We start from the raw sequence: 25,701 nt of genomic DNA, 5'->3' as shown, positions 1-25,701 counted from the left end.
TCTTTCAAACTGCAGAGATCGTGGGATCGTCTAGGGCACATTCTATAAATTGCAGTTCTATGCTGATGCACCGACGCACCAGACGTATTGACGTCGTCAACCTGACCGACCAATCATAGCGAATTACGGGCAGTGACGCGCTTTCCTACCCGCCTCCTTGTTTGTGTGTGTAGCGGTAGCACATGGAGAGCGATGGCTGAAAGCCAAACAGAGTTGGTCGCTAAAAAAAATTCCACCTCCATTATATGGAATTGGTTTGGATTTTCCGCAACTGATCAAGCGCAAGCAAATGTAATTTGCAAAGTTTGCACAGAAACCGTTCGCATGTCGGGTGGTAACACGACGAACCAGAATATTGTTGTTGTTTACCTTAAACTTTACGTTGTTTGCACATGCAGGCAAAACTGCGACTATTTGAAATAAAATCTGTTAAGAAAGGTTCTTTGGTCTAAATTGTCTGTTTTTCTTTTTCCAATTTAAGATCATGATAAAATCGAAATCGTGATTTTATTTTTAAAAAATCGTGATATGATATTTTTGCCATATCGCCCACCCCTATGATAAGTATGTTGCATCATTTGAAATGGGGAAAAGTGCAGCAAAGTCAGCAAATGTCTGTTTCTCCAAGATACAAAACAAGATATGCACAGATGTCTTATCTGTACCAAAAATGGAGGAGCAACAACAGAAACAACACACAAACTCAAACCCGTGTTTTCAAATCCATTCAAAATCCAAACCAAAATGTCGCCCTTAGAAGGCAAATCCATCTTGTCCTACTTTAGTGTTAGTGATACAACTCAACCTCTCGTCTCATCCTCTCGTGATGATTTCACCGGACTCGTTCTTTACAGGAGTCGGGTCCTTGTCAGGAGAGTGAAACCCTCTTGTTCTTCTTGACTTTGAATTAGGTTATAGTCACTCTGACAATCAGAGGACAATCAGATTGTGTTGCTGGGCTGATACTAAACCCACAGCCATCACATTTACATTTACATTACATTACTGCATATTTATTCATAGAGCACTGTCACGATGGGGCCTGAGTGGAATGATAGATTGAGCTAATGCATTTTACTTAGAGATGGATGGAGGAGCAAAATCAATAGGATCTGCTGGCCTTTCACTTTGTGCAAAGAAAGTATCTGGATGCAAAAACTACAGTGTTAGCAAAGGGATCAAAATCAAGGAGCAGGGGAGAAGAACTATTGTTTTCTGTTTGCCCTTGATTGAATAATTGACAGTTATAGTCACACATTGACTTGCTTTGATCGTACGTTACCTGACTGATCATACTTAATGCATATTTGAGTATCATCCCTGTCAGTCAGAGCCTCCATGTCCTGCTAGATGAGTAAAGGGCAGCAGCAGGCGTGTGTGGGCTTATTGCTCAGGCAGGCGTGATGTTCTCTGATGTTCCCTCACGTCACTTCACCAGGCTGGGTCATCGAGGGCTGATGTGGACTGTGATAAAAGGGATAAGGGGCATGTTTCCTGTGTGTGTGTGTGTGTGTGTGTGGGTGGGGGGGTCCACAACTCCTATAGAATTCATAGGAATTAGATGAGACACCAGGGGCTGAAACCTGATGAGAAGGGGACTGGTGGGATATGGTTCCTTTAGAGAAAATAGTCCCAGGAATTAAGGAGCTTCAGAAAAAAAGTGCCTTTTCCTGTATTCCTGTTTTGTTTCCTCTGCATCTGAAGAACAATGAAAATTAAACAAATCAGACCAAAAAAGGGATTAAAAACTTTGTTTAAGACGCAAATTTATAAGCCTAGGTAACAACAACAAAGATTTATTGTGTTGCTCTTTGTAAATGCACTGTTTCCTCACTGTGTAGTTGGACTGGATTTTGGGACAGAGATATGCTGATGTGAAAAAGCAGCTTTTTAAGAAGCATCAGAAAAGCTAGACTTTGCCACCACAGCAGTGATGATCTACTGAGTGTTTGCTGGTTGTTTTTCTGCTTCATTACATAACCGCACAGCAACAGTATAGTTTCATTTCTCAATTTGCTCTCTCTCATTAGTCCGCTCTCTCTTAATCATCCTTTTTTTTTTTTAGACTCGTCAGCAGATATGCTACAGAACTTTGTTTAAATGTCAAACACATTAGAGTAATTTCAATTCCATTCATTCCCAGGCCTAACATTGATACTAGTGATAACCACTCTCTGTGTACAGTCTGATTGAATGCTGCACAGTAGTAGAGATCTTGAAACTTACTACATTTTGCAACTTACCATCCTGTATTTACACAGTATACAATAATACAACACGATGTGTACAAACAGCAGTTTAATGTAAAGTGATGTAGAGTCTCACAGAGCTTCATCATTCATTTTAACTTTTGTCCTTGATGGGGGCAAGTTCTATCCTCCCTTTAACAAGAAGTGAAGCCACTCAGGCTTTTCCACTGCTTGTCAGTTTATGGTTCCCCTCCAGGCCATGTACAGTGGCTTAGGTGACCCCACTGTGATAGGGGTCCTTTTATGCCTTAAGAATCCCTCTGCCAGCCACAAAGAGAACAGAAACACTCAGAAATACACGTGTGCATATATATGCTCATCACTCATTGGACGGTGTGAGGCCAGGTTTAGGGGGACAAGTGTGGGAGGCCAGAGCTGTGACCACCTTATGCATTAAAGATGAATTGTGGATGTGGATGTAGGTATTTATTTTCCTGCTTTTATGGGACTGTAGGGACCGCTGGTCTCTGCCTGGAGTGTTTGTTAATCAGCCTCAAGGTTACAGTGGAAGTATATGTGTTTATTTGTGTATTTATGGGTCATGAAACGCCATTACCTTGCCCATACCAACACACTTTCCTCCCCAAGTCCCACAAGGAGTAGCCTGTGCATAGCTTGTAGTCTGCGTTGTCATGCAGGTGTGTTTAAATGCTGCTCCTTCTAATACGTAAACTAATATGCATACAGTGCATAATGAATTGAGTAAATGTTATGTTTATGTTAATGTTTTTTTAAGATGTCATTTTCCAATGATAACATAAAAATATACAGTATAATATAATAATTTTTTGGGAGGCCCAGTTCTGTCTTCTCCCATAATATTTTTCCATGCAGTGCCAATTCTGTGTCCATCCACTGCAGCCCATTAAATATGCCTTTAGTCTATTAAATATGCCTTTCATTGACTTTCTCTACTCTTTAACAAACTGAGGTCCCTGAGGCACAATTTAATCTTGCCTCCCCCACAATTTTGTCTCCTCCCTTCCCTAAATTACCCAGAGTGCCCAGGAACCGGACAGGTGAGACACCCTCCCTCCCTGTTGGTGCGGAGCACCCCCAATACATACTGTTTAGCTGTATAACTCTTTCCGACTTCTTTATCGTCCTCCCATTAAATTGCTGCTAAATCAAATCCTGTCATCTTAGAGGACCGTCTTTTTATCTTCCAGAGAATTTACAGCACTGGCTTTATCAGTCTATTCAAGCAGTTCGTTTTTATACTTGTTTTATTGATTTTTGCACCTGGCACTGTTTATGGGGCATCTTCACCACCAGTGGTGGCACTTGGGAAGATTTTCTTCATTTTTTTTTTTTCTGCACATTTTCAACTTCTCTCTCCACCCAGGTGTTTGTAATTCGATTGGATTTGATTTCTGCCACCCTACTCGAGCGCCCGCTCACACATTAGGGAAATTAGCAGTGTAGTCATAAAATGGAATTGGGCACTCATGTGATAGTGTGATCAAGGATGAGTTTGTGTATGCATGCGTATGTGTGAACAGCTCTACTACTAAGCCTCACTGCATGCTAATTGAGCTAAAATGATTTTATTTTGAAACCAATGTGTTTTCTCAGCATATTTTTTTTTCTTCCGATTTCCATACTCGTCACACATTTCTATTCGAGCCTTGACCTCACAGCTTTTCTTTCTTGTTGTCTTAAGTCAGAACTTACTATTAAGGGGAACCTCTGTCTGTGGTTCCAGAGACTGTTTTAACCACTTCACACAGTCTTGCCACTTTTCTATCCTCTTTTTCCTTTTTGACAACAACTCACCAGTTCCAGTACTTTTATGGTTTTCTCCACTTTTGGATGCTCAATCTTCCACTCAGAGTTATCTCCAAGGGCAGATGATGAAGCCAAGTTTATTCTGTTTTCCTGGACTTCCCTTGTAGGGAAAACACTGTTTCTCTGTTTCCTGCATTTTGGCTATTTTTCTGTAGCATCTGTGCAAGTTTCCCAAGTGTCACCCTGTTTCCTACGCAGTCTTCTCTAATCTCTCTCTAAGTAAAAGAAACAGAAAAAGCTCATGAAAACAGCTTGGGTATGCAAAGAAAAAAGACAAATAAAAAGCAGACAGAGAAGCTCCAAATTTCCATCATCTGTTAGCACATTTTACCCCATCTTAATGCTAGAAGCTAACAGTGATAAACACTCCTCTCAGGCTGAAGTTTGGATTCATAAAGTATTTGTGTTCAAAGCAACTGGGGCCCAGAGCTTTTCTGCCCCCCCCCTTATTTCCTTTTTTGTCCTCTTTCTGTTACTGTCTATCCTCTACACTCTCCTCTGGTTTCTCTTGATATTCATGCCTTCTTTTGAGTTCATCCCCTGCTCTCCATCAGCGTATCTTTCTTTCTTCTTTACTTCTCTATCTTTTGCTCGAGAGTTGAGGCAATCCTTTTGCTTATGGAAAAAAAAAAAACTAAGATTAGTTGGGAATTTAAATGATTGTGCTGCTCAGTTTTCCTCCTTGTGGACACTTCGGGGGAAAAATGGACGAACAATGACTTTGTACCAGGACAAGGGGACTCGGATGGGCTTGCCTCAGGCCTTTGTCAGTATGTTTTTCACAGCGTGAGATCAATGCTAACGTCATCTGCCCTCTCTGCCAAAGAGAGCCTGATAGGAATCTTGATGCTCCTACTTGAGCGAAGGGAGGGGAGGAGAAATGGAGCAGCTGCAGCCAGAGGTTAAAACGGTTCTTCACTTTGCCATTATGAACCACATTAACTGGCTGGAAATACACAGCTCCCTCATTGTGGCCAGGATACCCTTGAGCAAGACATTTAAACCATTTGGAGACAACTGCTGTTACGTATTAACTGTAGGTAAAGCAGCCAACTGCCCTGGGACTCCGGTGCACCAGGTTCATTGTGGCAATTTGTTTGTGGTAAACTGATTACCTGCAAATCTGTTTGGTAATATGGACGACTGAATCTTAGTAACAGTGGGTATAAAGGATTGGCAGTTAGCTTATTAAATGTGTGTAAGGACGTGTTGTTTTTTTTTTTATAACTTTAGTTTTTATATGAATTGAGGCCCTGGGCTCCATAGTGTGCTAGTCTGGCCCTGCTGGTTAGCTGGAGGTTGTTTTGTGACTGTACACATAACACACAGGCATTGCTGACAGAAGAGAAGCAGTGGTTCAAGAAGCATCTCCCATGATCAAAATTAAAAAAAAAAAAAAAAAAAAAAAAAAGAGGTGAGGGGGTGAAGGAAGGGGTTTCAGGTTTATTGAAAAGAACACTGCTATTGTGGTGTCCAGGCTGAAACCACATATTGACCAGGTCTGGATCAGGCCTGGACTTTCGCCTCTAATCAATTTCTGGTCAGTGAAAACCATCTATCTGGAACAGTGTGCTTGGTAGGCTTGCATTGGCCCTGATGGCCATTGATCAGCACGGGGCAGGATTGCTGCAGGAAGTGAAATCACAAGGGAGGGATGTGTGTGAATTCATCTGGGAAATGAAAATGAATGTGTGTGTGAGAGAGAAAGAGAGGGAGATTGTGTGTTGCTACATCTACATGTTTGCTTGCATCATCCTGCTATCAGCAGTTTCAAACCCATTTTAGGAACCTGGCTTTCAGGCATTTTTTATTGTTAATATCTCCCCTTCTGCCACTGATAGTCAGCAGCTAATGCAGATTGCAGTTTATCATTTCTGTCACATACATTCACAGCATGAGACAAGGGACATGACAGAGTACATATTTATCAGGCTCATATTTACAATCTCTGATAAACTGTGCTGCTTTAGAGTCAGCTACCTGCAGGTTTCACTGCCTCTCTCAGCCTGCAGAGTAAATAACGTGAGCGGAGACGCAGACACCTGCCTCGAACCACCTCCGAGCAGATTAGTAACAAACGCTCCCTCCTCCCCTCCATTTGCTTTAGTGCTTTTTCTCACATTTCCAATCAGACTATTACTTTCTATCGCTCTCTTTGTTTCCTCTCTGTGTCTTCCTCTCCTCAGACACACACAGGCTCTCTCTCTCACACACACACACACACACACACACACACACACACACACACACACACACACACACACACACACACACACACATACACACTATAGTAATAACTAAAAGCCCCAGGGTATGATGACAAAAGGGGGAGAGAGAAAGAGGGGTGTAATATGAGTCTTTCTGGGACTTATCAGCATTTTACAGAGACACTGACACAGGAGTGAGAAAAAATTTGAATCCGAGCACAACGGACCGGGCTGCATGCACTTGGAAAATATCAGACTCAACAGTATCTGTTGACTAAAGAACCCAGTAGTAGCTGAAAAGTGTGCCATTAATCCTGCTATACTCTCCATACGTGGTTATATGTCCACGGTGAGCTTTTTTTCTTTCTAAGTCAGAACCACTGCCCATCTGTGGTAAGTCATTCATGCAGACGACAGACGGCAAGTTACATTGCCTTGGCGGGGCCTTTATATGGACAAATATTACCTACCTAATGAAAAAGTATTTTCCATTTTCTGTACAGTGTACCACTTCACCAGCTCATCAGATAAACCAAAATAGAAGCAGGGGAGTGGAGATGAGATGAGAGGAGAAATAAGGGAGGATGGCACAAAATGGAAGAGGAGATGGAAAAGTAGGCACGGAGAAAGAAACGGCAGAGAGGATTAAAGATAAAAGAGCTAAGCAAACGTAAGCGCAGGAAGAACGAGTGAAAGAACAGAAAACAATAAAAAGAGAAAGGATCAAGGGGTGAAACAATAATCTCCCACAAAACTGCCAAGTCGGACCTCTCGGTTCATTTGAGTTTCTCGCTCCGTCTCTGCGGATCTTCTGTAATGGCCATGCTCAGAAAAGCAAGGAATCGCACACAGACTCTAACTCATTTTCTCCCACTCCCAGGACACATTTTAGGGGGTAAAATGGATTTAAACTCGGGCACAGAAAGCTTTTCTGAGACACAGAACTACTTTAACACCATGTTCCTTGTCTGTGGCGGTGGAACAACTCAGGGGACCAGCAACCTCTGAATGAGGCGCAAAAAAAACTCTCTCAGCACAAGCTTAACATAAAGATTAGGCTGATTTTAATTGTGATTCTGTTATGGAAATATGTGTAATAATTTAAATCACATTAAGTGTACTAAAGCTATGTCTCTTTATGCGGGAACATTCGCCTTGTTCGACAGGCTTTTAATTCAGGGTCCTTACTCAGCCATGGCTGCATCCACTTTCTGCCGAGGTTGCTTTAGAGGGAATGGAGCTGCTTTATACACAGAGACTTTTCATATTCAATATTTATGCATTTTTTTCTGCCACATTATGGCACCATAAGTTATTTACTTGCATCTGGTTCAAGTGTTTCTATTTATTAGATGTGGAGTGCTTCTTTGCCGCCGAGCTGCATAAACAGTGGTGTCACAGTGAAACAACTCTATGCCTGCCACTCCCTCCGGGGACTGAGTAGGTGTAAGTAACACAGCAGGAGGTTTCCAAGCTCATGAATAAGCTCATTTTTGATGGCTCTATAAGATTGTGATGGATCAAACCTGAAAAAAAAAAAAAATATTAATATATCTTTTGAATTAATCTGTACTCTGAATTAATATACAGTGAATTACCAGGGGGCAGTTTTGATATGATTAAGTTTAAAAACTCAGTCAAGAAAGGCAGAAAATTCTTACAGATGAACTTCAACACACGTTTTAATAGTAGTATTACTTGTAATAGCCTATATTGCATTGAAAGATTAAAAAAAAAAAAGTTTTGTACAATAAAGGCTGAATCTACATGTAAAGTTGTTAGTGAGGGAGTACATCGATTTAAAAAGTAAAGCAGTGGCCTAGTTGTTGCAGTTAAAGGCAAAACATTATTTTTAGATCATGATTTGTAAAATTTTCATAAAGAATTTTCCCGGTCTCCAGTTCAGTATTGAAACATCTGAAAAAAGTAAGAGAAGTTGCATGTGATTGCAGCGTTCTTACCAACAGACCATGTCAGAGGAGAAATCATAATGGAATCACTTTCTTTCTCTCTCTCACAATAGAAATGCCTCTTTCTTTTGTAACAGTGAACACATTGCACTCAAGGTCTCTTTTTGTTTTTTTGTTTTTTATCTTTTCTCTTTGAAGCTTTTAGTCATCTGGACTTTACCTCTGCTGTTTCCACACTTTTCCTACCTCCAGTGCTGTGTACATTTTTAGTCATGGTGAGATGAAGCTTCATGAAGCACTGGACCAGTCCAGCAAAGTGGTCCAAGAAAAGGTTCATATCTTGATGCGCCATCTTAACAGAGCAACATCTACTGGTCAGAATGTAAAATAGGCAAATACAAACGTTTGTATATTACAAAATATTATAAGGGAAACTATGATTGTATTTTTTTATTTCATGCATGACTTTAGAGTAATTAGTGTAAAAGCGATCGACAAGCATCTATAGTAATGCTACATCACTAACTCAAACTTTATTGGGAGAAATAAGACCAAAGCGAGGCTTCATACGTCAAAACGCGCTTCACCAGAAAAGTGCATATATTTGAACTTGTATGGTTTTTGATGGTTTTCTTTTTGTTTTTATGGCAGTTATTTGGTCTTTATTCACATTTGTTATATTTCTGAAATGTTTTGGTTTGTAATTTTATAGTGCAATGTGCTGAATGAGTTGCTGTCATGTTTATCTGTAACCCTCTCATCCTGAGGCTAGTTTAACCCATCTCATTAGAAAGGGTGGTTGCTTATACCTTTTGTGCCTGTTGTAAGAGTATTGGGTAATAGAGATCCACCCTGGCATGATTATGAGGGCAATCAAAGCTCTCTGTCTGTGCCATGAATTTTGCCTCTGCAGACACACCTTGTCTTGAAATGTCAGTCCTTGCACTCGGATAAGAAATGAAGAAAAAGCCTCATTCTCCAGTTTCCATCTTGGAACCACCCATGGATTGGGATCCATGACAGCATGTCCCTTGAAAACTACCAGAACTCGCTATTCAAGCATTTCATGACGGACCTCGATGGATTTTATCTCCATCTTCACTTTGTTCGACTCCTCTGTGTCTGTGTTGAGGTGTGAGCTTCTGCCCACATGCCTCTGAGGTGAAGCCATGCCTGTTTACTCCATGTACAAGCAAAACTTCAATCACAAGATGACCAGAGCACATCAATGCACTCAAGAATCAGGCCGCACTTATTAGAAACTTGTTCCCCGTAACCTTTGTCACCCCATCTCTCCGTACCATCCCAGAGTCCTCTGCGATGTCTGTGGCTGTGTAATAGGTGTTATCTGAGGGGCCAGGAGGTGATAGGATTGGTGTTTCTGCGGGTGCAGGTTTCACTATAAGGAAGACGGACTAATCCAGGGGCTCCAAAGCTCTGTTTATGATCGCCTACAGGGTCACCTTCAGCTGCTGTGCTCGCTGTTCATATTTCAAACTGTTGATGCAATTGTTCTCCTTTTTGCCTCTTGGTCACGAGCTCTCCCGACTCGAGCGCGTCTGGACATGATGCTGTGAAGCGTTATAGAACAGCCGGGCCTGGGGCACATATGATTGCTAATCCATTTGAAGTGGATCGATAGCTTAGGACATAAGTGTTTCTGTCACACCAATAACGTGGCTTTTGCTTGCAGCATTAGAGTGCCTCAGATAAATGTCCGAGAGAGCTCTTGGCCATTTCTGTAAAGCGGATTACGCTACTTCTCCGATAAATAATGTCTGATGTTTGGTAAATATCTTTCTTTTTTTTCCCCCCGCAAGGCTATTGTTTCAAAAAATACTGCATACGTAAGTGATCAGTAATTCCCTGTAGACTTTACAAAGAGCTTTAGTGCTTTTACATTACACCAATGATACAATTAGTTGTGCTGTGCCAAAAATATATGCAGTCATGGCATAGTGTGGTGCTCTGGTTCAAAAACAGGCACAGACGTTTTAGATGTCAACATTGGAAATAGAAAGATTAAACTGAACCTGAACCATCAGTTTCTCATGCAGAACTTTCTATAAACTTAGGCACGTGATTAGATCGATGCTATCTTTGAAAGGGGTTTTTAAACGTTTTTTGAATTGGTTTGAATTTCTCTTCCTGCAAGTTGATTTCACTCTAAAAGTAATATTGATGATAGCTGGCTACACCGTCAGTCTTAAGAGATATGACAGCCTTGTACATTTTGATATGAATAATACGTGCTGACCTGTTGCATTTTACAGGTCATCTTTTCTCGTAACAGATCAAGACTTATGGAAGGAACAGACTGAGAGGAGACGCTGTGCTCTGACAAGATATTATCTGGAAAGATTGGAGAGGACTGATTAGTGTGCAGATTCTTCTTTTGTCAGTCTGTCCCTGGCAGTTTCCAGGTAGCTAACATTAACTAGCCAGTCGTATAGTGAGATTGGGCTCATGTCTTGTCTAGAAGTTGTGGTGTGATTTTTGTGATGGAGGTAGTTAGAGGTAGCATTCTGTTCATTATGTAGCTTGGTAACACTTCTTTAAAAAAAAAAAAAAAAAATCTAAGGGATTCATATAAAGATTGTTTGTCTTTATGTAACAAAACAAAACAAAAACTTCAAATCAATATCAGTATTGACCTCAAAGATTCAGCATCATTTAGGTTACGGTCCTAATATCGCCTGCAAAGATGGAAGTGTTTGGTTTTCATACATTTTTGTTAAATTCCTCCTTCAGTTAAGACCTACATTAAAGATGCGGTTTGCTCTCTCATTCTGACCTTAATCTGTAATAACATATTCACAGAGTGATTATCTGTTTCTATAGCCAGATGTCAGCAAGCCATACGTCACCGCAGGCTCCTTTTTAAAATTCCAAAGAGATCTATTGATGTGTTAATATTGTCATGATCCGCTCAAAAGCTTATGCTCCCATTGTTTTTAATTGAAGATGATATTTGGGGGATTTACTAGATGTGTGTGGAGGCAAGGAGATGCTCAGTCTGCCGCTGTGAATGTGGCGGAGGATAAGGAATTGGAAGGTTTATTGTCTGAGTATTGAAATTGGCTCCTTTCTGAGTTGGGATTTCATTAAAGTTAGAGAATAGGGCTGTCAAGCAGTTCTGCCAAGGTGACTGATGTCTCCCTGCTACCTCAAAGGCAAAGAAAAGGAATATATAACTTTCCTCAACCTGTGTTCATAGCTCAGCAAAAATGCATCTTGCATTTTAAATTGCTGGTGTCTGAAAGTGGTAATAAATTAGAGAACCGTTCCTGCAAGAGGTTATTCTGCTTATCTGTACATGTAGCATCTGCAGGCCCAGTTATTAAATTAGAATTTAGGGGGTCTGTTGGTTTCTGTTCCTGCTAATGGAAGGCAGAGCTCTGCTCTTTTAATAAGCGCTTCTTTTATGATTTATGATTTAAATAAGGACAGTAAGGCATTGCGGGTGGTTTGTTGTTTCTGTTCAGAAAACAAGTAGAGGGCATTTTTTGTTTGGAAAATAATGAATTGAAGCAATAAATGATCTCAGTTCTCATTAATTTTATCTTATAGACCTGCATCATAACAATCAAATTAAGCAACAGCACAAACGTTTGCTGTGCAAATGGAGTCTTATCAACGGGAATGTGATAAATATGTTGGTTTTATTGCTCTCTTCTGTGGAAATTTCATTTTCAGGAGAAAACATGCACAACTAATTCACCGGTGACATCATTTGGTATCCAAATACTTTTTTTTTTTTCAGTTCTGAGAAGTCTCAAATTTAAGATCAAAGCAGCCGCAAGTCCGATTTACTCATGACATCTTTGAGTTCAAAGGCTTGCCTCAGTGTTTGAAGAGTCATATGGGAAAATTAAGGTGTTTCAAAGCTAGCAGACTGTATAGGAAGGGTTCTGTTAGAATTAGAAACTCGTGTAGGGCTCTGCCAGTGTGAGGAGCCATTAGTCAGTGTGTTTCTTTCCGTTTTTAACAAGGCACAGAGAGATTTTACACTTGTGACTCATTATTAATGTTTTACTGTACAAGTTTTACTTTTGTGCTGCTCCTCTCAGCCAGCCAACTGTAGCAATTAAATTTATATTATTTGCAGCCCAAACTTGACTATAAAAAGTCTGGAGGAAGATTCTGTGTTTTTAGATCTGTGTCAATACGAAAAAGTCCCATCTGATGTTCAGTTCATTTTTATTTTAGAGCTTTGTTGTCCTTCAAGAAAAATTCTTGTTGTAGCAAGGCAACTTAAAAACACTGATACCAAAATGGAAAAATGAGACAACAGAACACATTGAATTGTGCAAATAATGGACACAAAATACAGTAAAAAGTCCATCACAAACACAAATACCAATAATGATTGTCTCACGCCACTTTACCTCAGTGTGCAAATGCTTTCACTGAGTATTGTCCTCTTTTGAATTTTTAACTCTTTATCTCTGTATTTTTAATCATGTATCTCAACATTATTTCAGATGAGGGAAACCTTAACGATCTTTTATTGATCTCCCTGACTGTGTTGCTCAGTTGATTCCTTTTCACACATAAATTCCCATACCAACAAATCATTGAGACGGTCGGGACAGGTTCAGTTGGTTTCTCTCTGCAGCAGTAGCAGGTAAACCTCCGACCTAATGTGGCAGTGCTGCAAAATATCATGATGGTCACCGCAGGATAACATACAGTAATGCCAAACACTCTCTGCCAGTGCCAATTATTTTGAGTAGATAGTGTGATTTTTATTTTATTTTTTCGCTCATGAAAGTAGATTTTACCTCAGTCTGACACACTCAGTGCTCCCATCAGTCTGTTGAGTAAAATGACAAAACACACATTAGTGATTTTCGCATAGAGATGGTTGGTTGGTTTTTCCCATCAGGATGAAATTAATCTGAAAACGGCACCCGGCAGGTTGACACCATAAAAAAAAAAAAAACAGGTCAGCGGTCTCACTTCATCAGAAACTTCTTTTGTCAAAATCCAGCTCTCCTCATCTTACCTTGATAAATCTATTAGTGGTGCTCCCTTTTTCTCTCCCTGGTGCATTAGAGCTAGGCCTGATCTACTTGTCTCATCTTCGTCTCAAAATAACTCCTGGTGAAAGTCTTCCTTCAGTTGCTAGAGCTTGTCAAAACACCTACAGAGGCATTGTTTGAAGTTTCCTACATGGGGGGGACCTTGTGGATTCATTTCTAATAAGCACGGTGGGCTCACCATCATGATCCTCACAGGAGACAGTGTGGTTCCCAGAGAGGAACCCAATTCCTAGGCAGCCCACTCAAATTGGCAATTTCTTGCAGACAGATTACTTCCCACTCCTCTGTATGTCCTCCTTTCACTACCCTTCCTCTTGTTCCTCTATCTCCTTCCTTACTGTTTCTAATGATACTGTAAAAGCTCTGCAATGGTCTGTGTTTACTTTCACCAACCCCTCATTTTCTGCAGCATCCCTGCAATTTCATTACTAGTTTGTTTTTGTTTTTTTTGTTTTTTTTTTAGGAGAGAGTTGTTGTTTGCAAGAAGAGAGAGCGGGGAGCGCAGCAGGTTCTGTGTTTTCTGTGGAATTGCGGAGTGTACAATATCTGTTGTGAAAGTTCCTGTCACTCCATTGAGTTTAGAGACCACTTGGCTCTCCACTCCTTCAGATTCCATCAACTTTTGGCAGGAACTATTGATTGAGCTGGCTTGGTGATCTGAGGAAACTGAAAGGACTGAAAACTGTTTGACCGGAGCCTTGAGAGCTCTTGTGGAGGAAAAACATCGCTTTGGAAAGTAACACACTGAAAACTTGAAAAAAAGAGCAGTTCGGTTAAAACAAGTGTTAATCCAGTGTTTCAGTCAAGTCGGCAGTCTAAACAGTGATTGTTGAGGCTGTGAGTAGGCACACATTTACTTCAGTGTGTGTGTGGCCTTTGTAGCGACAAATTACAAAACTGATTTGTGAATTCTACCTTATTTATTTGAATGACTTTGCCTTTATTTTCTTACTGATAACACGCTGTAGTACTTGCAAGAACAGTTGTTTTTGCATTTTCTACTTTGTTTCAATGTGCATTGATTGATTGATTAAAACAGACTGAAAAAGACAATAGTGAGCAACTTGGCAAAACAATTGCCTTTTTATATATCCAGCAGACACAGAGCAGTATTAGCATTGATTTGAACTTGTGTATCTAGACACCCGGTGAATGTAGGTCCAATATTCTTTCTCCTTTTAGCTCAGTTTTACTCTCCTCCTAGTCTCTCAGGAGGAGGTGGAGCTAATGAGCTAAAGAGAGTGAACAAAAAACAGTAAAGTCTGGGGGCCTGTGAAGGCAGAGCAATAAAATGATTGTTCTCGAGGAGCAGTTGTTTTGATGGTCATTAGCCGCTTCCTCAAAAACAACAACAAACAACAAGCAAAAAACAACGTTCTGTATACAGTGTTACGGTCTCTCTACTTGATTTTACTTCTTATTTTGTCCAAGCTTTGGACCTAAGCCAACAATTTCTTAGGAAGTGCTGCATGTTGTCCATCAGCTGGTCTGTTGCTCTCGCTGTTGCACCATCCCGCCACCCTCGCCACCTTTTCTCTATTAAACCTGTTATATGTTTTACCTATATGTTTGTTTCCCAGCTGGCTTGCCCTCGCGAGTGTTAGAGCTGACACTGAGGGACAGGAGGTCATCCCTGGAGCATGAGCGGTTGACTTGACAGTTACTGGACCTTATATATGAATATATGCTGTGAATGTTCCACACTGTGAGTAATTCTCTGCGTCATTCAGACAGAGTTACACAGGATTCTGATTTTAAATTCCTTGAGGGTAGTTTTAAAGCCAGAGTTAGGTGTGTTTGCAGCTCTATTGTCACATCTCTTTTTCCTCTCATTGCTCATCAGCAGGCTCTACTGGGGCCATTTAGGCATGTTAATACTTCAGGTCTACCTCCCCAACAATTCAAGACCTGAGTCCAGACATTTTAATAGGCTCCTTGTGGCGATCTTCTCTCTCTTGGCATGAATCTTTCATGGCGCTTTGGAATTCGCAAACCACCAGTGGGAGACGCTCAGGAGAGGACTTGGCACAGGCCACATATCTCTCCTAATGATCAGTTTTGGAGTGAGCAGTGAGGACACCTGCCAGAGACAGAGAGGGATGCAGGCAAATACATATGTACAAACAACAAGGTGAATTTACAGTGTGAAGACCAGCGTTGATTTGGATTTAATAAGACTAAAAGTTGTATATGTAATTTTACAATAACAAGTCTTTTTATAAAGTCTACACCAATTGTTGGCTTGAAAGTAATATATCAGAAAATCACATTGGATAAACACCATGGAAGCTAATTCTCTGGGTATTATCTGCAGAAACTGTAGATTGGAAGCTTACAGCTCAAATCCAGGTTTCTGCATCAGTTGTAACAGTGATCTGCTCAAATTATGTGTCTTGCATGTGGGTGTAAGCATTTTTGAGTGTACCGAGGCTTGCTGACTCAATTATTCTTAATTACAAGGACTATGAGGACATATTCTAATCAGAAGTCTGTTGTGATTCTTGTGTACAAAAGCTTTGCATGTTTTGTAGCTTTTGTGAGTAAACTTCCAAATGACTAAATGGTGACATTTGGGGCAAAGGAGGAGTTTTATTTCCAGACATTAATGTAGTATTTTTGCAACACTTTCTCTGCTCTATAATTCACTAATTAAAAAGATGCATGGTAATGCGTATGATCAGCTGATGTTGATCCCTGACATTCATTAATTCCATGCATGAATGATCCGCAGCTCAGTGCTGCTTGGCTGTCCAAATTTGAGACTTTGCTTGTAATTGACCACAGTGTTGTGCTGACTCAGGATGAGACCTCACTGGTCTTCAGAGACCCACAATGCTCCGTCACCGCTCACCATAAATGTGGCTTTAATGGGCAGGAAATGGCTGTGCTCCAGAACAGGTCTAATACTGGAAACAGAAACGTGTGTGTGTGTGTGTGTGTGTGTGTGTGTGTGTGTGTGTGAGTGTGCGTGCTGAGGTGGGAAGTTCAGGGGGAAAGCTGATTCTGTGTTTTCTCTGCCAAAGGTCCCCTCGATTTCAGGTGATGACACAGCACCTCGTTAACGCAGCAGTGTCTTGGGGCCGCCATGCCAGGGTGCAGGGGTGATTTATTACCCATGATCCACCCAAAACCTCCTCAGATTAAAGGGACGCCTCGCTCATGGAACTAAATATAACAACTGCTTTACAAAACGTGTTGGGTGGGAAAGTGTCAAGCGCCATGTTGTTTTAGCCAAGAGAGTCGGTGTCGTCAGAATGATTTACACCGAGTTCTGTCAGTGTTTTGAGATGACAGTATTCTACAGTGAGTTGGATTGCATGAAATGAAACGTAGAAGGAAACAGTTAATTAATAATGAAGAATGGATTCTCATAATTGTTCTCGTGGCTCATTAACAATCAAACATATGAGCATTAGGATACAAGTTGTCTGCACTGCCATCTTGTCTGTCTTGGTCTCTGCTTTTCCTTCACTGCATGTTTTTTTTCTCTGTTTGTTTGTATGGATTGTAGCTAACTGCCATGTGAAAGATGTTATTTTGTTTTCCTTTTTGGATGCCTGAGCATTGTCCCTGTCAAGTAAAAAAAAAAAAAAAACCTACTCACCCAAGTTTGAGAGCAACTAAGAGCCAAGTTGACTGACTGAAAGCATGATAAAATACAAAGCTCAGTGATTGATGGCAGGTCCTTTCATTCAACCCTGTCATCATGTGACTGTGACTGTTTCTAAATGGCTGCCTTGCTGTGCTGCAGTTGAGTTTGTTTGGACAACAACAATCCTGATTTTGTGATTTTCTCGTTTCTTTGATTAGGGTAATGTTGACTGATCAATCTAGTTTTTTTTTTTTTTTTTTTTTTTTACTGTTATGGAGAGGGAGATGCTTCTGTCTCATACCACATGCTGTTTGATGGATGCTGTCATCCAAAGAGCCAGATGGTGCCAGTATGTACATTTTCAACATGGACGGTCCCAGCGGTAATCTGACTTTGCCTGACAATGGAATTATATCACCATGCTGCATGGACTCTGAGCTGTCCACGGTCTGTTTTTTAAGGCTGTAATGCACCAGAAACCACAAAGTCTGGATTATTTCCTGAGGGTTTAATTTCATAATTTCACTTTATTTCACTTTTAATTTCATATCTCTCTCAGCATCTTTCCTTTTCTGCAACAACAATCTCAGATTTTATTGTTTTGAATAACAAACCATGTCTCTAGCTATCTGGAAGTGAGACTGTGGGTCTACACTATGTGGATTCCTGTTTTGCTTGGATGCAGCTTAATTAGCAGGCGGCAGTGTCTTGTTATCGTCAACAACAGTGATAAAGGTATAGGGTTACATAATGTTGAGAATGTGTGATCTTACTGATTTTTGTCTTCTTTTGTTGTTCGCACAGAGATGAGAGAGACCAACACTGCCAATTTCTTGACCTCTTCAACCTCCGCTTTACTTTTCAGCATTTAATTAGAAGGTTTTTCTTATATTTTATTATTATAATAAATGTGTAAAAACACACATGATAAATACACATATCTGACCTAATATTCAAGATTCATGTATTTTAATTGCATACAAGATTTCCCATCCATTTGGATTACACAATTTTAACATTATGAAACTAATTAACTTAATGTGATGTACATTTGTCAGTCAAACATAAATGAAACAATGAGACGTATGTAATAAAACTAATAAATCCATTGTGTTTAAAATTCATATAATATGAATGTAATATAAACGTGTTCACTTGTTTCATTGATGTTTGACTGACTAATATGCATTACATTAAGAAAATTGGTTCATGTTTAAACTGTGTGATCCAAATGGATGGACATCTTATATGCAATTAAAGTACATAAATCTCAAATATTATGCTAAATATTTTTTTTGAGTGTGCTGTGCTGTGAGTCCCCAGGCAGAGTGCTTTGAAGAAACCCACACAGCTACAGATTGTGGTGATATCAGGGGGGATGAGGAGGACTGTTGCTGTGCCTTAAGCAGATCTGCTCTAATTAGGTGTCCAGAATAAGCTACAAATTGTGCAGCTCACCAGTTAATCCACCTCTCCTGGGCCACGTGGGGGCCACTGAGTCCAAACCTAGCTGTCAGTACAGTGTTTACAACGAGACAGTGTAGTGATCTTCACTGGTGGTGCTCTCGCTTCAGCCCACACTGTTAGCTAATTAGCTATAACCACAGTTAATGTGGATACTCATGGAAGTCTACCGTAGCTACACAAATCAGAAATTCATGAAATATTTTCTGCTTGCATGGACAGTAGCCGTTTTAGCAATTTCATTAAAGCTGCAGCTTCTGAAAAACCATCGCTACTCCCATACAGAGTAGTTTTGACATGAAAGCTGCGATGGTTACACGGGAAGCCTGTCCTGAGCGGCCATTGGAAGACATGCAGAGTGGTTATGGCAGTGATTTTATTTTGTTTGTGGTTACTATGGATCGCTGTTGGTCAATTGATTGAAATATTAGTGCAGCCCTTCCATTCAGAAGACTTGTCATTATATCTAAACTCCAGATTCAGACCTCTCCCTGTGGCAACATCTCATTATAGCATCCTTTCCTCTGTAACAGAGCTTTTGATTTAGTTGCTTGTTATCTCTATGTGTGTGTGTATATATATAGATAGATATATATCTGTATCTATATATATTTATATCATTGCTTCAGAGAAACCGTAGTTCAGTTTCTCTCTGCTCTGCGCCAAATAGTTCCTTACCTCTGCATCATCCTTTGAAATTGTTAAACATGGACCTTGTTGGATAAGCCTTATCTTTGCAGTGATGGATAAAATGAGACCCCCTAGTGTCTGTGCTGCCTGTTACTGTATATTCAAATTCACCAAAGTGGTTTGAACTCACCCAAAAAAGTGACCAGCTGGTTTCCACAGTTGGATCCTCAACCTCTCTCTAACAACGGTCCTTTTGAAATCCTTTTTTTCCCACTCATTCTTCCATGACTTTTCACACTCATAGATTTACATATCAACCTCCTTCCAGTCATTGGCAATCTGTGATTATGCACCTTTGGAGAGTTTCTGTTTGTGCTAATAGGAGGTAGCAGATGTGCATCCAGCAGACTGAGAAATGCAAAGAATGCCAGATTGTAGCCTTGAGTTTTGAAAACGCACACATTTATCAAAGAGAAACACTTTGTCCTTAGAGTCTACAAAAGGCAGATTCACACATACAATCAAACAAAACGGGTCCAAATTATATAACCAAGGTTTTCTTTCATGCAAGGCCGATGCAGAACCTTGCTGCGATTGTACAGATTGTCTTTTTTTGTGGTTTTGTACTTTTACTTGTGATTAGAGATTTTTAAGGATTGAATTACTCCTCCCATCTTTAGTGTTGACGCAGCAGATGATGAAGGTCATATTTCCTGCTGTTACTTTGAGGTTTCTCAGCCTCACTATAGCTCTGAACAGTGCAGAGGAAACATTTTGGGCTCCGTGCTGAGTGGGATAGAGAAGACTAGCACTGAGATAATTGAACCCCCTTGTGGTGTCATTTCTTCTGGGAGAGTTGCGACCTGCTAAGGAAAGCATGGTAGATTTCCAGATGACCAAAGTATAGCAAAGTATAGGTCTTTTCACCCCTTCTAGAGAGGAGACATTGATAGCTGTCATTTGTAGTTCTGGTAGGTTTGTACAGAGCTTATGTTACATTTCAAAACTTGTACTCTAGAGATTCTTTTAGCAAAAATTCTGTATTATTTCATTTAAAAGGAAAAGGAAAATTAATATTGTGTCAGTTTCAGGCTCTTCCTGAACTAGTGCTGGATATGAGAAAAATTGTGATGTTTCATTTCTTTAATGAAACTTTTTCTTTTGATACAGTATAAATGTATCCACATGTACAGCAGCTTATGTCACTGTTATGATCTGGTGGATGATGTGTGACCAGCAGTGCATGACTCCTGACCTATGGTCTCGGTATTGGCACGCTGTATATCTGGTCAATCCCTGATTCATTTTAATCACTGGCCCTGTGCTCACTTATTGATCTCCTCTGCCCAACAACGAGCCAATTAGTTTTACCAAAGAACGATCAGTGTCCTGTCAGATCATGTCTGCGTCTGCCTTTTGTGCCCCTGGAAACGAATCATTCATCCGTTTTCTCTCTTGGAAAAGCAGCTTTGGGGGTGGCATGCTCGGCTACTGCTGCAACTATTGATTAACGCTGTGTGTGTTGTGGTGATGAGTTGTGTTACACCAGCAATCCTATGGCTGTATGACCCCTGGCCCTCCTACGCTTTGACCCTCCTCGGTGCACAACAGCAGGGATGTGAAAACACAATGCCAGTGGAATGAAACATCTTCAGCGTGTCATGGCAGGAAGCTGAGCTGAACGTTCTCATGGAGTGTGAGTTATATCATGTCTGCGTTTTGGCATGAAAACAAAGCCTTTATTTGTAGAAGACTTACTTTTAGACCATGAAAATCTTAGAAATTAATTAACTTAGAATTACTTAGAATTAATCGTGCTGATTATTTGTTTATAAAATGTCAATGCTTGTTTTGTCTGATCAACATATTAAAACCTAAAGATTTTCAATTAACCACAATATAAAACAGGACAAAAAACTCTGGATCCAGTGTTAAAGGCCATGAATTATTATTTGATTTGCAAATTTTTGTCAGTTAATTAGTTGTCTTTTTGATTGACTAATTGAGGTCACTGTAATTTGCTGAGCAGCTGATGTACACTTAGGTACCAGTTTTTTTAGGTTTAGTACCTGTATGGTTAAATGTTTCTGCATTCCTGCAGTCAGTCAGTCAGTCAGTCAACAGTCAAACCAATTTGTCGATTTTAAAAGAAGAGAACAAAGTTAACTTTTAATTTTGACTGACGATTCCTTAAGCTAAATGTGAAAACCCCATTGGTTGCAACTTTTCAAATGACATGAGTTACTGTTTTAAATCCCTAAATAGTCTACTTTGGGGCTTCACAATACAGGCCTATTTGAAGACATCACTTTTGCTGCTGGAAAATAGCTTTTTTTTTTTTCTTTTTTGTGACATTTCATAAATTAACAGTTACAAAATTGTGATTCATTTTTAGTGGAAGTAGTCATTACTTTTGGTGCCACTTGCAGTAAATAAATCTCTTAGCATCTTTTAGCATCAGGTCATAGCTGATTAATGCTGCCATTTCACATTTTCTGTGCCTACACTCATGCAGTTTGAGCGTAGCATCTGCCTGTTTTCTGTTTCCCCCGACGTTTATTTGATGATGGTCGTAAAGTCCTGCTTCCCTCGCAGCTCCCATCATCTCATTTGATCTTTTTTTTTTTTTTTTTTTTTTTTTTTTTTTGCAGAGGTGGTGGCGGCTTCCCGTCTGCAATGTCCTTCAAAAGAAACAGAAAGGGACATGAAGTTCCAACATTTACCAAAAACCCATGTTTTGTGCAAACACTTTTTTTCCTATTGCTTTTGTTCTTTTGCTTTTAAAGCCACCGGAGGAGCGAGACGGGCTGGTAATATAAAAGATGGAGTACGTTTCAAATAAAACTTGAGACATTTGCTGGTATTCATTCTGCAAGGCAGAACGTTCTGTCAGGACGCAGACTGGCAGTGGCTATTTTTATTCTTTCAGCACTTTCTGAAGAAAATGATTACCTTTGTGAACATATTTCCACCAGAAGATTCATCTGTACTATTCCCTTTAATCATATTTTGTGCTTGTTTTTCACATTCTGTGAGATTACTTCTGCATACATGGTTAGTATTTGTATTTGTAAATGGATAAAAGCCCCGTGTGAAATGCTGCATTCCCAGATTTGATGCCATACTCTGGATAAAGGAAAAAACAACAAAGACGACCCTGATGCAGATTTTTTTTTCTCCTCTGATCTCCAGATGTTTTCCAGTACATAGTGCTTTAATATGTGGCACAGCATAATTGCCAAATCACAAATTAAACTGGCACAGTAGCTTCAAAATAATTTAATGACACATAATTCACCTGTAATCAAATCTCAGCTCCCTGACATGTAAGCGCTGTTTATGAGAACTTGAAGTGCATTGAACATTTATTTAAACAGAGGGTCTTTCATGGAAACTGGGTTTGTTTTTAGTGTGAGAAATGGCTGGATCTGTGTATTCTTCGAGGTGTCTGTAATGAGCTTTTTAGGGTGAAAGGATTTTCAGCTGGAGGCCTTGTCAGAGGTAATCGGATTCATGTTGTCTGTTTCTCACGGGCTTATCTGAGCCCACCCCTGCAGAGCGAGGAGTCTCTTGTGGTATTGATAATAGAGATGACATCGAGTGACTGAGGAATCCAGAGAGGAGGAAAATCAAATTCTGATGTCTGTCCATCTTACGGCAGGTTATATGGAGGGCACCAACTTTCTTTGTGATTGTTTTATTTTGCTGAAGACAACTGAATTCAGTGAACATGTCGTTGCGGGAATGATTCAAGTATACGTGTATACTTCAAGCTGGATGCATTGTTCATATGTGCATGCATCATAGTATCTCTTTGCTGATAAGAAATTTCTTGTGGTTTTCAACAGAAATCGGGGCCGCTTGTTAAAGTATTGAAAGCAGCTGTGTCACAAGGAAACTCAGCTGATGTGACTGCTGTATGTGCTCTATTGTCAAACTTGAGAAATGCCAGTGCAGATGAAAAGGGCAAAGAATCAAGAAGTGCACTGTGTGTATGTCGTGATCTAAGTTTGTTTGCACAACACAGGATGATGACACCATCAGTTCAGTTGCATATGGAGATATGATCATCCATAAACAGCGTAGCTCCTCCCTCCACCGAGAGCACTAGCTGGGGAAGCATCATAGGATGATTATGGTTAATAAAGTTTATATGTAAATTAGCATTTAATTTAATTCTAAAGCTGGCTCTTAAAGGCTACAGTGCTGTAGGAAACCTGTATTCTCCAGTTGATGTTTACAAACAATGAAAATGAACCGTGCAGCTTTTCTTCATCCTGCACTTTCCTGTCTTGCTCTGTTGTGTGTGTGTGTGTGTGTGTGTGTGTGTTCTTTTCTTTTTTTACTGTGTCAAAGATAGTTTCCTCCTTCTTTGTAAACCACGTCCAGATCACTTTTTTTCCAGTAGCAGTTGGGGAAGGAGTACAGAGCATCAATTTCAAAAACACTTTCTTCTTTAAGATGTGTTCTTATCTATTAAACTTGCTTTTCATCTACTGAAATCATTCAATCTTTCATTTAGGCGAGGAGACGCTGCAGGGGAAATGTCAGTCTTATTGTTTATATGTGATAATTGCATGCTTGTCCTTAATCCTGTCTTGATCAATAAGCTATCATTCCCTTTGCTTTGAGCTATACCAGTTTAATTACGTCTGGGTCTGGAGGTTGTGTTGCCGTCCTGTCAGTCCAGTGACCAGTACCGTCTGCCCTCTGTTTATGTTGCAGATGATGAAGTTTGCCTGGGACAACTACAAGCGCTACGCCTGGGGCAAGAATGAGCTGCGGCCTTTGACGAGAAACGGGCATATTGGAAACATGTTCGGTGAGTGTCAGCATTTTGCTTGAGGCTCACAACGCCAGGAAGGTCATCCAGCATTTTTTATAAGACCTGTTGACCTTTTTTTCTGGAGGGTTTCATGCATAGCACTGCACTAAGACGGACTAAAACAAAACAGGGAGCTTGCAGGGAGATATTTTTTGTTTTCATAGTGTAAAGTGGAAAAACAAGCTGCTGATTTCATACAATTTTATATTGATTTCTCTCTACCATATACGCCGCCAGCCTCAAAACTATAATTTAACAATAAGAATTTTATATATAACAACTGAATTCCTTTATTATAGGTAGACATCTGAACTAAATGGGATCAACAATTTCTTAATTTGACAGGAATGGACTACTGCATCTTTTTTTTTTAACAAACTCTGACAGGCTCACAAACATTGCAAGACTTTTACTAAAAACAGGAATGAGGAAAAACTGAAAAACAAGGTTTAGTTGAGTTGCGGTTTATGAATATTTGAAACACAAAGTCTAGAGTGAGACTGAGGAGCAAACTGACATTAAAGAAACTTCCTCCCTCAAGGTGAATGGAAGGATGTTGGTTTCTTCGTTTCTTTGGATGCTGGGAAACATGCAGTATTTTTCCATAATTAGACATTTGAGATGGTTGTGCATAAAGTTGATGTTTCCACCCAGAGAAGAGCAATAGGGAAGCAGTGTGGTGGACAGGAATGTGGGTAGCTGCATATTGTGTCCTACTTGCAGCCAGTATAATTTATATTTTGTCTAAATTATTAACTATCTCTGTGTTACCCTTTGTGCCGTTTTTTAAATTGGAGCTTGTTTAGCCCCATTTGGCTCTGTTGGCTTTTGGCACATAAGTATTTTGATATCAAATAAAAGTTTAAACATTTAAATCGTTTAATCATTTAAGAAGCAAAAAGGGCAAAAAAAATATATCATTGGCACTTGCTTCTCAAATTTCAGCTTCTTATTCATTTTTTGGCTAAACTGTATAGCTTCAGTTTTTGAACTGTGGCTCAGACAAAAAACAACAAAAGAAAACAAACAAACAAAATAAAAAACATTAGGAGCTGTCACCCTGGGGTATGGGAAAGTGTGATGGGCATTTTTATCTCTATTAACTGATGTTTTACAGATCAAGTGGTTAATTTATTGATTTAAAAAAAACAGAAAGCTGATAGTCAAAATAATTGTTAGTTGCAGTTACTACAGCCTTGTTTTTGTTATTGTTTTTTGGGTAAGTGGGTTGTCTTTTGAGAAACTAGTACTTTCATCACTCAAGCCTGTTAACAATTTCATTCGCAGTTGAAAGGAAGCAAACACCAACAATTAGAAGCTGAAACAAACTGTTTTGGTTTTTGTTGTTTCTTTTTTTTTTTTTTTTTACAGCCCTACTGAAAACAAACCATACTGAGCTTTTAAAAATTCTTCTGTTCTTTACGTGCTTTGAGCTTGTCATGTGATAGGTAATAGGTAGCACCTGTTTGCGCCTCAGTGAGCTTTTGTCACCGTATCTTTCTTACCTCTCACTCAGCACGTGAAACCTCACAACCTTCCAGGGGTGACACAGTTTCCAACAGCTTCTAATTGGAGCCAGATCCGTAGGGGTCCTGAGGTCTTCTGCAGTGGAGCATATCAGTCACTTCACACTGCTGAGCCAGAGGGAAAACCCACAATAAAGCCCTTCATAAAAGACGGATCAGCTCTTAATAAGCCTTGGATGGTACCGTCTGACTCGGTACTGTCTTCCATACCTGAGGTCCGTCACATCTGTAGGGATTCGGGATTACTAAGGCGATGATGCAAGCTCTGTTGAAATAGTTTGTGTTCTCTTTGCTGATGCCATTCCCCCGAGGTTGCCGAGTTCATAGTAAAGAGGAGTCCTTTAGAAGCAGGGTGCTCAAATCATGTGATAGGTGTTATATTTCAAGGCGACCAAGCCAGGATTATTTAGAGATCTGTCGGGTTTTTTTTTCCTCAGGTAATGTCTCAAGATGAGTTGTCAAGTC

The 25,701-nt window shown here is 40.0% G+C and overlaps 1 protein-coding gene across 2 annotated transcripts in view; it reads left to right on the top strand.

Moving 5' to 3' along the window:
* LOC111235719 (mannosyl-oligosaccharide 1,2-alpha-mannosidase IA-like) overlaps nucleotides 1-25,701 on the top strand; it is a 185,198-nt gene that overhangs the window by 53,961 nt on the left and 105,536 nt on the right. For both annotated transcript variants that reach the window (XM_022764232.1, XM_022764231.1), the window contains exon 2: nucleotides 23,611-23,707. In XM_022764232.1, the coding sequence (XP_022619953.1) occupies nucleotides 23,611-23,707 (97 nt within the window). The remainder of the gene's footprint in view (nucleotides 1-23,610; nucleotides 23,708-25,701) is intronic.

Source organism: Seriola dumerili, unplaced genomic scaffold, assembly GCF_002260705.1.
Source record: "Seriola dumerili isolate Sdu_G_001 unplaced genomic scaffold, Sdu_1.0 BDQW01000533.1, whole genome shotgun sequence".
In the NCBI taxonomy this organism is placed as follows: domain Eukaryota; kingdom Metazoa; phylum Chordata; class Actinopteri; order Carangiformes; family Carangidae; genus Seriola; species Seriola dumerili.
The sequence above is the reverse complement of the archived record's forward strand: the minus strand, read 5'-3'. Positions and strand labels throughout refer to the sequence as shown.